Source organism: Ascaphus truei, assembly GCF_040206685.1.
Source record: "Ascaphus truei isolate aAscTru1 chromosome 3 unlocalized genomic scaffold, aAscTru1.hap1 SUPER_3_unloc_10, whole genome shotgun sequence".
Classification (NCBI taxonomy): domain Eukaryota; kingdom Metazoa; phylum Chordata; class Amphibia; order Anura; family Ascaphidae; genus Ascaphus; species Ascaphus truei.
Genome location: NW_027453822.1, coordinates 465,213 through 483,872, shown reverse-complemented (window position 1 = coordinate 483,872; position 18,660 = coordinate 465,213). Strand labels below are relative to the sequence as shown.

The 18,660-nt window shown below is 52.0% G+C and overlaps 1 protein-coding gene across 2 annotated transcripts in view; it reads right to left on the bottom strand.

Moving 5' to 3' along the window:
- Window positions 1-14,309: 14,309 nt before the first annotated feature.
- Window positions 14,310-18,660, bottom strand: part of LOC142473321 (cholecystokinin receptor-like) — a 58,520-nt gene continuing 54,169 nt past the window's right edge. The window contains exons 1-2 of one of the 2 annotated variants that reach the window (XM_075580543.1): window positions 17,043-17,935; window positions 14,310-17,001 (exon numbers count right to left, since the gene is read on the bottom strand). In XM_075580543.1, coding sequence (XP_075436658.1) covers window positions 14,630-16,588 — 1,959 coding nt within the window. In that variant the 5' untranslated portion in view covers window positions 16,589-17,001; window positions 17,043-17,935 and the 3' untranslated portion in view covers window positions 14,310-14,629. Of the gene's footprint in view, window positions 17,002-17,042; window positions 18,464-18,660 lie in introns of those variants that run through there. The other variant, XM_075580544.1, reaches the window with a different exon arrangement.

Sequence of the window (18,660 nt, the reverse complement as noted above, 5' to 3'; positions counted from 1 at the left end):
TGTGTAACGCACACTATACTTGCAGCGTCGCTGTGTGTAACGCACACTATACTTGCAGCGTCGCTGTGTGTAACGCACACTATACTTGCAGCGTCGCTGTGTGTAACGCACACTATACGTGCAGCGTCGCTGTGTGTAACGCACACTATACTTGCAGCGTCGCTGTGTGTAACGCACACTATACTTGCAGCGTCGCTGTGTGTAACGCACACTATACTTGCAGCATCGCTTTGTGTAACGCACACTATACTTGCAGCGTCGCTGTGTGTAACGCACACTATACTTGCAGCGTCGCTGTGTGTAACGCACACTATACTTGCAGCGTCGCTGTGTGTAACGCACACTATACTTGCAGCGTCGCTGTGTGTAACGCACACTATACTTGCAGCGTCGCTGTGTGTAACGCACACTATACTTGCAGCGTCGCTGTGTATAACGCACACTATACCTGCAGCATCTCTTTGTGTAACGCACACTATACTTGCAGCGTCGCTGTGTGTAACGCACACTATACGTGCAGCGTCGCTGTGTGTAACGCACACTATACTTGCAGCGTCGCTGTGTGTAACGCACACTATACTTGCAGCGTCGCTGTGTGTAACGCACACTATACTTGCAGCGTCGCTGTGTGTAACGCACACTATACTTGCAGCGTCGCTGTGTGTAACGCACACTATACTTGCAGCGTCGCTGTGTATAACGCACACTATACCTGCAGCATCTCTTTGTGTAACGCACACTATACTTGCAGCGTCGCTGTGTGTAACGCACACTATACGTGCAGCGTCGCTGTGTGTAACGCACACTATACTTGCAGCATCGCTTTGTGTAACGCACACTATACCTGCAGCGTCGCTGTGTGTAACGCACACTATACTTGCAGCGTCGCTGTGTGTAACGCACACTATACTTGCAGCGTCGCTGTGTGTAACGCACACTATACTTGCAGCGTCGCTGTGTGTAACGCACACTATACTTGCAGCGTCGCTGTGTGTAACGCACACTATACTTGCAGCGTCGCTGTGTGTAACGCACACTATACCTGCAGCGTCGCTGTGTGTAACGCACACTATACTTGCAGCGTCGCTGTGTGTAACGCACACTATACTTGCAGCGTCGCTGTGTGTAACGCACACTATACTTGCAGCATCGCTTTGTGTAACGCACACTATACCTGCAGCGTCGCTGTGTGTAACGCACACTATACTTGCAGCATCGCTTTGTGTAACGCACACTATACCTGCAGCGTCGCTGTGTGTAACGCACACTATACTTGCAGCGTCGCTGTGTGTAACGCACACTATACTTGCAGCGTCGCTGTGTGTAACGCACACTATACTTGCAGCGTCGCTGTGTGTAACGCACACTATACTTGCAGCGTCGCTGTGTGTAACGCACACTATACTTGCAGCGTCGCTGTGTGTAACGCACACTATACTTGCAGCGTCGCTGTGTGTAACGCACACTATACTTGCAGCGTCGCTGTGTGTAACGCACACTATACTTGCAGCGTCGCTGTGTGTAACGCACACTATACTTGCAGCGTCGCTGTGTGTAACGCACACTATACTTGCAGCGTCGCTGTGTGTAACGCACACTATACTTGCAGCGTCGCTGTGTGTAACGCACACTATACTTGCAGCGTCGCTGTGTGTAACGCACACTATACTCGCAGCGTCGCTGTGTGTAACGCACACTATACTTGCAGCGTCGCTGTGTGTAACGCACACTATACTTGCAGCGTCGCTGTGTATAACGCACACTATACTTGCAGCGTCGCTGTGTGTAACGCACACTATACTTGCAGCGTCGCTGTGTGTAACGCACACTATATTTGCAGCGTCGCTGTGTGTAACGCACACTATACTTGCAGCGTCGCTGTGTATAACGCACACTATACTTGCAGCGTCGCTGTGTGTAACGCACACTATACTTGCAGCGTCGCTGTGTGTAACGCACACTATATTTGCAGCGTCGCTGTGTGTAACGCACACTATACTTGCAGCGTCGCTGTGTATAACGCACACTATACTTGCAGCGTCGCTGTGTGTAACGCACACTATACTTGCAGCGTCGCTGTGTGTAACGCACACTGTACTTGCAGCGTCGCTGTGTGTAACGCACACTGTACTTGCAGCGTCGCTGTGTGTAACGCACACTATACTTGCAGCGTCGCTGTGTGTAACGCACACTATACTTGCAGCGTCGCTGTGTGTAACGCACACTATACTTGCAGCGTCGCTGTGTGTAACGCACACTATACTTGCAGCGTCGCTGTGTGTAACGCACACTATACTTGCAGCGTCGCTGTGTGTAACGCACACTATACTTGCAGCGTCGCTGTGTGTAACGCACACTATACTTGCAGTGTCGCTGTGTGTAACGCACACTATACTTGCAGCATAGCTTTGTGTAACGCACACTATACTTGCAGCATCGCTTTGTGTAACGCTGTGTGTAACGCACACTATACTTGCAGCATCGCTGTGTGTAACGCACACTATACTTGCAGCGTCGCTGTGTGTAACGCACACTATACTTGCAGCATCGCTGTGTGTAACGCACACTATACTTGCAGCGTCGCTGTGTGTAACGCACACTATACTTGCAGCGTCGCTGTGTGTAACGCACACTATACTTGCAGCGTCGCTGTGTGTAACGCACACTATACCTGCAGCGTCGCTGTGTGTAACGCACACTATACCTGCAGCGTCGCTGTGTGTAACGCACACTATACTTGCAGCGTCGCTGTGTGTAACGCACACTATACTTGCAGCGTCGCTGTGTGTAACGCACACTATACTTGCAGCGTCGCTGTGTGTAACGCACACTATACTTGCAGCGTCGCTGTGTGTAACGCACACTATACTTGCAGCGTCGCTTTGTGTAACGCACACTATACTTGCAGCGTCGCTGTGTATAACGCACACTATACTTGCAGCGTCGCTGTGTGTAACGCACACTATACTTGCAGCGTCGCTGTGTGTAACGCACACTATACTTGCAGCGTCGCTGTGTGTAATGTGTGTAACGCACACTATACTTGCAGCGTCGCTGTGTGTAACGCACACTATACTTGCAGCATCGCTGTGTGTAACGCACACTATACTTGCAGCATCGCTGTGTGTAACGCACAGTATACTTGCAGCATCGCTGTGTGTAACGCACACTATACTTGCAGCGTCGCTGTGTGTAACGCACACTATACTTGCAGCGTCGCTGTGTGTAACGCACACTATACTTGCAGCGTCGCTGTGTGTAACGCACACTATACTTGCAGCGTCGCTGTGTGTAACGCACACTATACTTGCAGCGTCGCTTTGTGTAACGCACACTATACTTGCAGCGTCGCTGTGTGTAACGCACACTATACTTGCAGCGTCTCTGTGTGTAACGCACACTATACTTGCAGCGTCGCTTTGTGTAACGCACACTATACTTGCAGCGTTGTGTAACGCACACTATACTTGCAGCATCGCTGTGTGTAACGCACAGTATACTTGCAGCATCGCTGTGTGTAACGCACACTATACTTGCAGCGTCGCTGTGTGTAACGCACACTATACTTGCAGCGTCGCTGTGTGTAACGCACACTATACTCGCAGCGTCGCTGTGTGTAACGCACACTATACTTGCAGCGTCGCTTTGTGTAACGCACACTATACTTGCAGCGTCGCTTTGTGTAACGCACACTATACTTGCAGCGTCGCTGTGTGTAACGCACACTATACTTGCAGCGTCGCTGTGTGTAACGCACACTATACTCGCAGCGTCTCTGTGTGTAACGCACACTATACTTGCAGCGTCGCTGTGTGTAATGTGTATAACGCACACTATACTTGCAGCATAGCTTTGTGTAACGCACACTATACTTGCAGCGTCGCTGTGTGTAACGCACACTATACTCGCAGCGTCGCTTTGTGTAACGCACACTATACTCGCAGCGTCGCTTTGTGTAACGCACACTATACTCGCAGCGTCGCTGTGTGTAACGCACACTATACTCTCAGCGTCGGTGTGTGTAACGCACACTATACTCGCAGCGTCGCTGTGTGTAACGCACACTATACTCGCAGCGTCGCTGTGTGTAACGCACACTATACTCGCAGCGTCGCTGTGTGTAACGCACACTATACTCGCAGCGTCGCTGTGTGTAAAGCACACTATACTCGCAGCGTCGCTGTGTGTAACGCACACTATACTCGCAGCGTCGCTGTGTGTAACGCACACTACACTCGCAGCGTCGCTGTGTGTAACGCACACTATACTCGCAGCGTCGCTGTGTGTAACGCACACTATACTCGCAGCGTCGCTGTGTGTAACGCACACTATACTCGCAGCGTCGCTGTGTGTAACGCACACTATACTTGCAGCGTCGCTGTGTGTAACGCACACTATACTCGCAGCGTCGCTGTGTGTAACGCACACTATACTCGCAGCGTCGCTGTGTGTAACGCACACTATACTTGCAGCGTCGCTGTGTGTAACGCACACTATACTTGCAGCGTCGCTGTGTGTAACGCACACTATACTTGCAGCGTCGCTGTGTGTAACGCACACTATACTTGCAGCGTCGCTGTGTGTAACGCACACTATACTTGCAGCGTCGCTGTGTGTAACGCACACTATACTTGAAGCGTCGCTGTGTGTAACGCACAATATACTTGCAGCATCGCTTTGTGTAACGCACACTATACGTGCAGCGTCGCTGTGTGTAACGCACACTATACTCGCAGCGTCGCTTTGTGTAACGCACACTATACCTGCAGCGTCGCTGTGTGTAACGCACACTATACTCGCAGCGTCGCTGTGTGTAACGCACACTATACTTGCAGCGTCGCTGTGTGTAACGCACACTATACTTGCAGCGTCGCTGTGTGTAACGCACACTATACTTGCAGCGTCGCTGTGTGTAACGCACACTATACTTGCAGCGTCGCTGTGTGTAACGCACACTATACTTGCAGCGTCGCTGTGTGTAACGCACACTATACTTGCAGCATCGCTGTGTGTAACGCACACTATACTTGCAGCGTTGTGTAACGCACACTATACTTGCAGCGTCGCTGTGTGTAACGCACACTATACTTGCAGCGTCGCTGTGTGTAACGCACACTATACTTGCAGCGTCGCTGTGTGTAACGCACACTATACTTGCAGCGTCGCTGTGTGTAACGCACACTATACTTGCAGCGTCGCTGTGTGTAACGCACACTATACTTGCAGCGTCGCTGTGTGTAACGCACACTATACTTGCAGCGTCGCTGTGTGTAACGCACACTATACTTGCAGCGTCGCTGTGTGTAACGCACACTATACTTGCAGCGTCGCTGTGTGTAACGCACACTATACTTGCAGCGTCGCTGTGTGTAACGCACACTATACTTGCAGCATCGCTGTGTGTAACGCACACTATACTTGCAGCGTCGCTGTGTGTAACGCACACTATACTTGCAGCATCGCTGTGTGTAACGCACACTATACTTGCAGCGTCGCTGTGTGTAACGCACACTATACTTGCAGCGTCGCTGTGTATAACGCACACTATACTTGCAGCGTCGCTGTGTGTAACGCACACTATACTTGCAGCGTCGCTGTGTTTAACGCACACTATACTTGCAGCGTCGCTGTGTGTAACGCACACTATACTTGCAGCGTCGCTGTGTGTAACGCACACTATACTTGCAGCGTCGCTGTGTGTAACGCACACTATACTTGCAGCGTCGCTGTGTGTAACGCACACTATACTTGCAGCGTCGCTGTGTGTAACGCACACTATACTTGCAGCGTCGCTGTGTGTAACGCACACTATACTTGCAGCGTCGCTGTGTGTAACGCACACTATACTTGCAGCGTCGCTGTGTGTAACGTACACTATACTTGCAGCGTCGCTGTGTGTAACGCACACTATACTTGCAGCGTCGCTGTGTATAACGCACACTATACTTGCAGCGTCGCTGTGTGTAACGCACACTATACTTGCAGCGTCGCTGTGTGTAACGCACACTATACTTGCAGCGTCGCTGTGTGTAACGCACACTATACTTGCAGCGTCGCTGTGTGTAACGCACACTATACTTGCAGCGTCGCTGTGTGGTAACGCACACTATACTTGCAGCGTCGCTGTGTATAACGCACACTATACTTTGCAGCGTCGCTGTGTATAACGCACCACTATTACGTGCAGCGTCGCTGTGTGTAACGCACACTATACTTGCAAGCGGCGCTGTGTGTAACGCACACTATACTTGCAGCGTCGCTGTGTGTAACGCACACTATACTTGCAGCGTCGCTTGTGTAACGCACACTATACTTGCAGCGGCGCTGTGTGTAACGCACACTATACTTGCAGCGTCGCTGTGTGTAACGCACACTATACTTGCAGCGTCGCTTTGTGTAACGCACACTATACTTGCAGCATCGCTTTGTGTAACGCACACTATACTTGCAGCGTCGCTGTGTGTAACGCACACTATACTTGCAGCGTCGCTGAGTGTAACGCACACTATACTTGCAGCGTCGCTGTGTGTAACGCACACTATACCTGCAGCGTCGCTGTGTGTAACGCACACTATACCTGCAGCGTCGCTGTGTGTAACGCACACTATACCTGCAGCATAGCTTTGTGTAACGCACACTATACTTGTCAGCGTCGCTGTGTGTAACGCACTCTATACTTGCAGCGTCGCTGTGTGTAACGCACACTATACTTGCAGCGTCGCTGTGTGTAACGCAACTATACTTGCAGCGTCGCTGTGGTGTAACGCACACTATACTTGCAGCATCGCTGTGTGAACGCACACTATACTTGCAGCGTCGCTGTGGTGTAACGCACACTATACTTGCAGCGTCGCTGTGTGTAACGCACACTATACTTGCAGCGTCGCTGTGTGTAACGCACACTATACCTGCAGCGTCGCTGTGTGTAACGCACACTATACTTGCAGCGTCGCTGTGTGTAACGCACACTATACTTGCAGCGTCGCTGTGTGTAACGCACACTATACTTGCAGCGTCGCTGTGTTGTAACGCACACTATACTTGCAGCGTCGCTGTGTGTAACGCACACTATACTTGCAGCGTCGCTGTGTGTAACGCACACTATACTTGCAGCGTCGCTGTGTGTAACGCACACTATACTTGCAAGCGTCGCTGTGTTAACGCACACTATACTTGCAGCGTCGCTGTGTGTAACGCACACTATACTTGCAAGCGTCGCTGTGTGTAACGCACACTATACTTGCAGCGTCGCTGTGTGTACCGCACACTATACTTGCAGCATCGCTGTGTGTAACGCACACTATACTTGCAGCATCGCTTTGTGTAACGCACACTATACTTGCAGCGGTCGCTGTGTGTAACGCACACTATACTTGCCAGCGTCGCTGTGTGTAACGCACACTATACTGCAGCGTCGCTGTGTGTAACGCACACTATACTTGCAGCGTCGCTGTGTGTAACGCACACTATACTTGCAGCGTCGCTGTGTGTAACGCACACTATACTTGCAGCGTCGCTGTGTGTAACGCACCCACTATACTTGCAGCGTCGCTGTGTGTAACGCACACTATACTTGCAGCGTCGCTGTGTGTAACGCACACTATACCTTGCAGCATCGCTGTGTGTAACGCACACTATACCTGCAGCGTCGCTGTGTGTAACGCACACTATACCTGCAGCGTCGCTGTGTGTAACGCACACTATACTTGCAGCGTCGCTGTGTGTAACGCACACTTATACCTGCAGCATCGCTGGTGTAACGCACACTATACCTGCAGCGTCGCTGTGTGTAACGCACACTATACTTGCAGCGTCGCTGTGTGTAACGCACACTATACTTGCAGCGTCGCTGTGTGTAACGCACACTATACTTGCAGCGTCGCTGTGTGTAACGCACACTATACTTGCAGCGTCGCTGTGTGTAACGCACACTATACTTGCAGCGTCGCTGTGTGTAACGCACACTATACTTGCAGCGTCGCTGTGTGTAACGCACACTATACTTGCAGCATCGCTGTGTGTAACGCACACTATACTTGCAGCATCGCTGTGTGTAACGCACACTATACTTGCAGCGTCGCTGTGTGTAACGCACATCTATACCTGCAGCAGTCGCTGTGTGTAACGCACACTATACCTGCAGCGTCGCTGTGTGTAACGCACACTATACTTGCAGCGTCGCTGTGTGTAACGCACACTATACTTGCAGCGTCGCTGTGTGTAACGCACACTATACTTGCAGCATCGCTGTGTGTAACGCACACTATACTTGCAGCGTCGCTGTGTGTAACGCACACTATACTTGCAGCGTCGCTGTGTGTAACGCACACTATACTTGCAGCGTCGCTGTGTGTAACGCACACTATACTTGCAGCGTCGCTGTGTGTAACGCACACTATACTTGCAGCGTCGCTGTGTGTAACGCACACTATACTTGCAGCGTCGCTGTGTGTAACGCACACTATACTTGCAGCGTCGCTGTGTGTAACGCACACTATACTTGCAGCGTCGCTGTGTGTAACGCACACTATACTTGCAGCGTCGCTGTGTGTAACGCACACTATACTTGCAGCGTCGCTGTGTATAACGCACACTATACTTGCAGCGTCGCTGTGTGTAACGCACACTATACCTGCAGCATCGCTGTGTGTAACGCACACTATACCTGCAGCGTCGCTGTGTGTAACGCACACTATACTTGCAGCGTCGCTTTGTGTAACGCACACTTACTTGCAGCGTCCGCTTTGTGTAACGCACACTATACTTGCAGCGTCGCTGTGTGTAACGCACACTATACTTGCAGCGTCGCTGTGTGTAACGCACACTATACTTGCAGCGTCGCTGTGTGTACGCACACTATACTTGCAGCGTGTGGGTAACGCACACTATACTTGCAGCGTCGCTGTGTGTAACGCACACTATACTTGCAGCGTCGCTGTGTGTAACGCACACTATACTTGCAGCGTCGCTGTGTGTAACGCACACTATACTTGCAGCGTCGCTGTGTGTAACGCACACTATACTTGCAGCGTCGCTGTGTGTAACGCACACTATACTTGCAGCGTCGCTGTGTGTAACGCACACTATACTTGCAGCGTCGCTGTGTGTAACGCACACTATACTTGCAGCGTCGCTGTGTGTAACGCACACTATACTTGCAGCGTCGCTGTGTGTAACGCACACTATACTTGCAGCGTCGCTGTGTGTAACGCACACTATACTTGCAGCGTCGCTGTGTGTAACGCACACTATACTTGCAGCGTCGCTGTGTGTAACGCACACTATAACTTGCAGCGTCGCTGTGTGTAACGCACACTATACTTGCAGCGTCGCTTTGTGTAACGCACACTATACTTGCAGCGTCGCTGTTGTGTAACGCACACTATACTTGCAGCGTCGCTGTGTGTAACGCACACTATACTTGCAGCGTCGCTGTGTGTAACGCACACTATACTTGCAGCGTCGCTGTGTGTAACGCACACTATACTTGGCAGCGTCGCTGTGTGTAACGCACACTATACTTGCAGCGTCGCTGTGTGTAACGCACACTATACTTGCAGCGTCGCTGTGTGTAACGCACACTATACTTGCAGCGTCGCTGTGTGTAACGCACACTATACTTGCAGCGTCGCTGTGTGTAACGCACACTATACTTGCAGCGTCGCTGTGTGTAACGCACACTTACTTGCAGCGTCGCTTTGTGTAACGCACACTATACTTGCAGCGTCGCTGTGTGTAACGCACACTATACTTGCAGCGTCGCTGTGTGTAACGCACACTATACTTGCAGCGTCGCTTTGTGTAACGCACACTATACTTGCAGCGTCGCTGTGTGTAACGCACACTGTACTTGCAGCTCGCTTTGTGTAACGCACACTATACTTGCAGCGTTCACTGTGTGTAACGCACACTATACTTGCAGCGTCGCTGTGTGTAATCGTGTGTAACGCACACTATACTTGCAGCGTCGCTGTGTGTAACGCACACTATACTTTGCAGCATCGCTTTGTGTAACGCACACTATACTTGCAGCGTCGCTGTGTGTAACGCACACTATACTTGCAGCGTCGCTGTGTGTAACGCACACTATACTTGCAGCATCGCTTGTGTAACGCACACTATACTTGCAGCGTCGCTGTGTGTAACGCACACTATACTTGCAGCATCGCTTTGTGTAACGCACACTATACTGGCAGCATCGCTTGTGTAACGCACACTATACCAGCCCGACACACTATACTTGCAGCGTCGCTGTGTGTAACGCACACTATACTTGCAGCGTCGCTGTGTGTAACGCACACTATACCTCGCAGCGTCGCTTTGTGTAACGCACACTATACTTGCAGCGTCGCCTGTGTGTAACGCACACTATACTTGCAGCGTCGCTGTGTGTAACGCACACTATACTTGCAGCGTCGCTGTGTGTAACGCACACTATACTTGCAGCGATCGCTGTGTGTAAGCGCACACTATACTTGCTCCTGTTTATCTTACACTATATCTTGCAGCGTCGCTGTGTGTAACGCACACTATACTTGCAGCATCGCTTTTGTGTAACGCACACTATACTTGCAGCGTCGCTGTGTGTAACGCACACTATACTTGCAGCGTCGCTGTGTGTAACGCACACTATACTTGCAGCATCGCTTTGTGTAACGCACACTATACTTGCAGCGTCGCTGTGTGTAACGCACACTATACTTGCAGCGTCGCTGTGTGTAACGCACACTATACTTGCAGCGTCGCTTTGTGTAACGCACACTATACTTGCAGCGTCGCTGTGTGTAACGCACACTATACTTGCAGCGTCGCTGTGTGTAACGCACACTATACCTGCAGCGTCGCTGTGTGTAACGCACACTATACTTGCAGCGTCGCTTGTGTGTAACGCACACTATACTTGCAAGCGTCGCTGTGTGTAACGCACACTATACTTGCAGCGTCGCTGTGTGTAACGCACACTATACTTGCAGCATCGCTGTGTGTAACGCACACTATACCTGCAGCGTCGCTGTGTGTAACGCACACTATACCTGCAGCATCGCTGTGTGTAACGCACACTATACTTGCAGCATCGCTGTGTGTAACGCACACTATACCTGCAGCATCGCTGTGTGTAACGCACACTATACTTGCAGCATTGTGTAACGCACACTATACTTGCAAGCATCGCTTTGTGTAACGCACACTATACTTGCAGCGTTCGCTGTTGGTAACGCACACTATACTTGCAGCGTCGCTGTGTGTAACGCACACTATACTTGGCAGCGTCGCTTTGTGTAACGCACACTATACTTGCAGCGTCGCTGTGTGTAACGCACACTATACTTGCAGCGTCGCTGTGTGTAACGCACACTATACTTGCAGCGTCGCTGTGTGTAACGCACACTATACTTGCAGCGTCGCTGTGTGTAACGCACACTATACTTGCAGCGTCGCTGTGTGTAACGCACACTATACTTGCAGGGGGGGCGTGGCGGGCTTTGTGTAACGCACACTATACAGCGCACACTATACTTGCAGCGTCGCTGTGTGTAACGCACACTATACTTGCAGCGTCGCTGTGTGTAACGCACACTATACTTGCAGCGTCGCTGTGTGTAACGCACACTATACTTGCAGCGTCGCTGTGTGTAACGCACACTATACTTGCAGCATCGCTGTGTGTAACGCACACTATACCTGCAGCGTCGCTGTGTGTAACGCACACTATACCTGCAGCATCGCTGTGTGTAACGCACACTATACTTGCAGCATCGCTGTGTGTAACGCACACTATACCTGCAGCATCGCTGTGTGTAACGCACACTATACTTGCAGCATTGTGTAACGCACACTATACTTGCAGCATCGCTTTGTGTAACGCACACTATACTTGCAGCGTCGCTGTGTGTAACGCACACTATACTTGCAGCATCGCTTTGTGTAACGCACACTATACCTGCAGCGTCGCTGTGTGTAACGCACACTATACTTGCAGCGTCGCTGTGTGTAACGCACACTATACTTGCAGCGTCGCTGTGTGTAACGCACACTATACTTGCAGCGTCGCTGTGTGTAACGCACACTATACTTGCAGCGTCACTGTGTGTAACGCACACTATACTTGCAGCGTCGCTGGTGTGTAACGCACACTATACTTGCAGCGTCGCTTTGTGTAACGCACACTATACTTGCAGCGTCGCTGTGTGTAACGCACACTATACTTGCAGCGTCGCTGTGTGTAACGCACACTATACTTGCAGCGTCGCTGTGTGTAACGCACACTATACCTGCAGCGTCGCTGTGTGTAACGCACACTATACTTGCAGCGTCGCTGTGTGTAACGCACACTATACTTGCAGCGTCGCTTTGTGTAACGCACACTATACTTGCAGCGTCGCTGTGTGTAACGCACACTATACTTGCAGCGTCGCTGTGTGTAACGCACACTATACTTGCAGCATCGCTTTGTGTAACGCACACTATACTTGCAGCGTCGCTGTGTGTAACGCACACTGTACTTGCAGCATCGCTTTGTGTAACGCACACTATACTTGCAGCGTCGCTGTGTGTAACGCACACTATACTTGCAGCGTCGCTGTGTGTAATGTGTGTAACGCACACTATACTTGCAGCGTCGCTGTGTGTAACGCACACTATACTTGCAGCATCGCTTTGTGTAACGCACACTATACTTGCAGCGTCGCTGTGTGTAACGCACACTATACTTGCAGCGTCGCTGTGTGTAACGCACACTATACTTGCAGCATCGCTTTGTGTAACGCACACTATACTTGCAGCGTCGCTGTGTGTAACGCACACTATACTTGCAGCATCGCTTTGTGTAACGCACACTATACTTGCAGCATCGCTTTGTGTAACGCACACTATACAGCGCACACTATACTTGCAGCGTCGCTGTGTGTAACGCACACTATACTTGCAGCGTCGCTGTGTGTAACGCACACTATACTCGCAGCGTCGCTTTGTGTAACGCACACTATACTTGCAGCGTCGCTGTGTGTAACGCACACTATACTTGCAGCGTCGCTGTGTGTAACGCACACTATACTTGCAGCGTCGCTGTGTGTAACGCACACTATACTTGCAGCATCGCTGTGTGTAACGCACACTATACTTGCAGCGTCGCTGTGTGTAACGCACACTATACTTGCAGCATCGCTTTGTGTAACGCACACTATACTTGCAGCGTCGCTGTGTGTAACGCACAATATACTTGCAGCGTCGCTTTGTGTAACGCACACTATACTTGCAGCGTCGCTGTGTGTAACGCACACTATACTTGCAGCGTCGCTGTGTGTAACGCACACTATACTTGCAGCGTCGCTTTGTGTAACGCACACTATACTTGCAGCGTCGCTGTGTGTAACGCACACTATACTTGCAGCGTCGCTGTGTGTAACGCACACTATACTTGCAGCGTCGCTGTGTGTAACGCACACTATACTTGCAGCGTCGCTGTGTGTAACGCACACTATACTTGCAGCATCGCTTTGTGTAACGCACACTATACTTGCAGCGTCGCTGTGTGTAACGCACACTATACTTGCAGCGTCGCTGTGTGTAACGCACACTATACTTGCAGCGTCGCTTTGTGTAACGCACACTATACTTGCAGCGTCGCTGTGTGTAACGCACACTATACTTGCAGCGTCGCTGTGTGTAACGCACACTATACTTGCAGCGTCGCTGTGTGTAACGCACACTATACTTGCAGCGTCGCTGTGTGTAACGCACACTATACTTGCAGCGTCGCTTTGTGTAACGCACACTATACTTGCAGCGTCGCTGTGTGTAACGCACACTATACTTGCAGCGTCGCTGTGTGTAACGCACACTATACTTGCAGCGTCGCTGTGTGTAACGCACACTATACTTGCAGCGTCGCTGTGTGTAACGCACACTATACTTGCAGCGTCGCTGTGTGTAACGCACACTATACCTGCAGCGTCGCTGTGTGTAACGCACACTATACTTGCAGCGTCGCTTTGTGTAACGCACACTATACTTGCAGCGTCGCTGTGTGTAACGCACACTATACTTGCAGCGTCGCTTTGTGTAACGCACACTATACTTGCAGCGTCGCTGTGTGTAACGCACACTATACTTGCAGCGTCGCTGTGTGTAACGCACACTATACTTGCAGCGTCGCTGTGTGTAACGCACACTATACTTGCAGCGTCGCTGTGTGTAACGCATGCGTTGGGATAACCCCAGAAAGCGCACAGTCCAGCTCTCTAGCCCCTTTGCAGTAACTGAGTGTAACAGACACAGACACAGTGCAACGATACACACGGGGGCGGAGTATCAATACCTTTTATTTACAAACAAACTCGCATTTATTCTTTCGAATAAGAGCATTATATCTTACAAATGATCTCTCCTTCTGTTCTCACAGCAACATTTGCTATAAACATATAAATATATATATATATGTAAATAGTGTCTATACAGATGTGTCCACGTGTTCAGAAGAGCTGCGCTGCCTATTTCCGGCAGACTTCCAGAAGGTTCTCTGTGGAACTTTGGCCACTGCAAGTAACACACACACAGTAACGTCACATTACACACAGCATTACCCCCCCGGGACATACCTGGGGTATTACAGTGCAGCTTTGGCAGTGCATTATGGGTTTCTTTGGGCAGTACTGATCTTTATGCTGTAGCAATCCAGTGTCCTTCTAAATGCCCCCGCTGTGTGAGAGCAGGGACCCCCGCTGTGTGAGAGCAGGGACCCCCGCTGTGTGAGAGCAGGGACCCCCGCTGTGTGAGAGCAGGGACCCCCGCTGTGTGAGAGCAGTAGGGACCCCCGCTGTGTGAGAGCAGTAGGGACCCCCGCTGTGTGAGAGCAGTAGGGACCCCCGCTGTGTGAGAGCAGTAGGGACCCCCGCTGTGTGAGAGCAGTAGGGACCCCCGCTGTGTGAGAGCAGTAGGGACCCCCGCTGTGTGAGAGCAGCAGGAACCCCCGCTGTGTGAGAGCAGCAGGAACCCCCGCTGTGTGAGAGCAGCAGGGACCCCCGCTGTGTGAGAGCAGGGACCCCCGCTGTGTGAGAGCAGCAGGAACCCCTGCTGTGTGAGAGCAGCAGGGACCCCCGCTGTGTGAGAGCAGCAGGGACCCCCGCTGTGTGAGAGCAGCAGGAACCCCCGCTGTGTGAGAGCAGCAGGGACCCCCGCTGTGTGAGAGCAGGGACCATCGCTGTGTGAGAGCAGCAGGGACCCCCGCTGTGTGAGAGCAGCAGGGCAGAATGGGACTGCAGGGACCCCCGCTGTGTGAGAGCACGGACCCCCGCTGTGTGAGAGCAGGGACCCCCGCTGTGTGAGAGCAGGGACCCCCGCTGTGTGAGAGCAGTAGGGACCCCCGCTGTGTGAGAGCAGTAGGGACCCCCGCTGTGTGAGAGCAGTAGGGACCCCCGCTGTGTGAGAGCAGTAGGGACCCCCGCTGTGTGAGAGCAGCAGGGACCCCCGCTGTGTGAGAGCAGCAGCAGGGACCCCCGCTGTGTGAGAGCAGGGACCATCGCTGTGTGAGAGCAGCAGGGACCCCCGCTGTGTGAGAGCAGCAGGGCAGAATGGGACTGCAGGGACCCCCGCTGTGTGAGAGCAGGGACCCCCGTTGTGAGAGCAGGGACCCCCGCTGTGTGAGAGCAGGGACCCCCGCTGTATGAGAGCAGGGACCCCCGCTGTGTGAGAGCAGGGACCCCCGCTGTGTGAGAGCAGGGACCCCCGCTGTGTGAGAGCAGGGACCCCCGCTGTGTGAGAGCAGTAGGGACCCCCGCTGTGTGAGAGCAGTAGGGACCCCCGCTGTGTGAGAGCAGTAGGGACCCCCGCTGTGTGAGAGCAGTAGGGACCCCCGCTGTGTGAGAGCAGCAGGGACCCCCGCTGTGTGAGAGCAGCAGGGACCCCCGCTGTGTGAGAGCAGCAGGGACCCCCGCTGTGTGAGAGCAGCAGGAACCCCCGCTGTGTGAGAGCAGCAGGGACCCCCGCTGTGTGAGAGCAGGGACCATCGCTGTGTGAGAGCAGCAGGGACCCCCGCTGTGTGAGAGCAGCAGGGCAGAATGGGACTGCAGGGACCCCCGCTGTGTGAGAGCACGGACCCCCGCTGTGTGAGAGCACGGACCCCCGCTGTGTGAGAGCAGGGACCCCCGCTGTGTGAGAGCACGGACCCCCGCGGTGTGAGAGCACGGACCTCCGCGGTGTGAGAGCTGGGACCCCCGCGGTGTGAGAGCAGGGACCCCCGCGGTGTGAGAGCAGGGACCCCCGCTGTGTGAGAGCAGCAGGGACCCCCGCTGTGTGAGAGCAGCAGGGACCCCCGCTGTGTGAGAGCAGCAGGGACCCCCGCTGTGTGAGAGCAGCAGGGACCCCCGCTGTGTGAGAGCAGCAGGGACCCCCGCTGTGTGAGAGCAGCAGGGACCCCCGCTGTGTGAGAGCAGCAGGGACCCCCGCTGTGTGAGAGCAGCAGGGACCCCCGCTGTGTGAGAGCAGCAGGGACCCCCGCTGTGTGAGAGCAGCAGGGACCCCCGCTGTGTGAGAGCAGGGACCCCCGCTGTGTGAGAGCAGGGACCCCCGCTGTGTGTATCCGATGGGCCATTAAGAATCTCACAGCAATGTTGAGGCAATTACTGCGAGCTGCCCCAGGATCTCCCGGGCAGAGTTCTGATACTCCGGCTGCGTCTGTAGTAATGATATTAATAATAATAATAATAATAATGCGGCATTCATTCCAAGATTGGTCACTGTTTATAAATATCAATATTTAACACGAGGTTTGTGATTGGGAGAAAAAGGGAAAAGCAATGTCCGTTATTCTAAGAAAAATATCCTGACTTTTTTTAAACCCCAAAACTAAAGTGGCCAACACCAGCCCCCTGGGCCCCCAACAAGTCAGGTTTTCAGGATATCCCTGCTTCAGCGCAAGTGGCTCAATGACAGAAACACTGGCTGGGTCAATTGTGCTGAAGCAGGGATGTCCTTAAAACCTGAGCGGCTGAGTGCCCCTGAGGACTGGCGTTGCCGCTGTCCTGACTGCACGAGGGATTTATCACGTGGCGTTGCCCCTGTCCTGACTGCACGAGGGATTTATCACGTCTCCCAAACGGTGTGTGGAATAAGAGTGTATCCAATATTAAATCCTTCATTGGCACATTATTATTCAGTGGTAAGAGAGGAACGAGCCATTACCCCAAACCCACATCTATAGAGAGGATGGACACTCATTATAGCCCCGGGAGGAACCCACCCACCCATCACACGGACACTATGGGGAAGGGATCAATAGCCACAACATGAAGGATTCTCACTACACACAATGTATCTCCTAACGTGCCAGAGACATCTTTTAGGGAAAAGCAATTCTGAGCATATAAATAAACCAGACAACACCTCCAGGAAAAGACACATCAGGTACATTCCCCATCACACTGTCTCGGCTTCCTACGATACTTTATGCTCCATCGAAATGAAGACTGAAGACAACCAAGTGAAACAATAAAAGGTCAAAGTGCCTCCTTCTCCACACTCCGCACCCACACCTCCCAAACGTCTCCAGTGATGGGTACGGTTAGAGTTATTTTAGAAAAGGCGAGAAAGCGAAATCCGCCCCCCGCAGATTAAACCTTTAATACCGAGACATTTTTGTAAACCAATTAAAGATTTAACTTCTTTCAAGCTACAGATTCCACTATACTCACTCATTTTAAACTCGGCAGTAATAAAGTGTAGCTGGGAAGAGAAGGGTGCGTTTGCGCACAGTTTGGGGTGAGTGGAGAGGGGGTGAGACCTGTGGGGATCACACACAACTGTGAAATCAATACATCTAACACTTCAATAAAACTGCATTCCATGGTATACATTTCACGTGATGCCATGGAGAGTAGACCTGTCCCGATGGTCTCTGTCTCCGAGGGACGCTCCTCAGTCCTGAAGTAAGTGGATGAAACTCAGGAGGGAGCCAAGCTGCTTACAGTAGTGTAGCTGAATTTGGAGATAGATACTCCAGTGGCCACTATGTCCTCCTCTGGGTCACGAAAACGCCGGCACGGCTTAATGCAGCTTGCAAACGTGCCCAGAAATGCTTTGCGAAAGCGCTTGTTCATGAAACAGTAGATCAGGGGGTTGACACAAGCAGACGTGTACGACAGGAGGTGGATGAAAGAGATGGGAGCCCCGGTCAGGGCCCGGAAGGCTAGCTTCTCGTCAAAGGCCTTCCAAGTGTTCACTACAAATATGGGCATCCAGCATATGAAGAACATGGCCACGATGACGATGAGCATGCGGATCACACGCTTCTTGGCCATGAGCTTGGCCTCCGAGTTGTTAATACGTGTGCAGTCCATCTTGGTGCAGCCACTGGGAGTCAGGGTGGACATCTCCATGGTGTTGCGACGTTTAGAGACCTGTATATAGCAACCGTCTCCCTCATCACTGTTGGCAGCTGCCGAAGATGTCACCACTCCATTTTTGTGAGCTGCCAAGGAAGAAGATGTTTAATATCCCCATGATCACATATTGTCCTTTCAATTAGATCTAGTGTGACCTTAATCTTATGGATATTACAAAACCCCTTCAGCCAACATCTGCATCGCCCCAAAGGCGGACATCTGAAAGGGTTCCCAAAAAGCTGCTCCCCTCTGCACAGAACCAGTGTGCTAAGGGTTAACATCC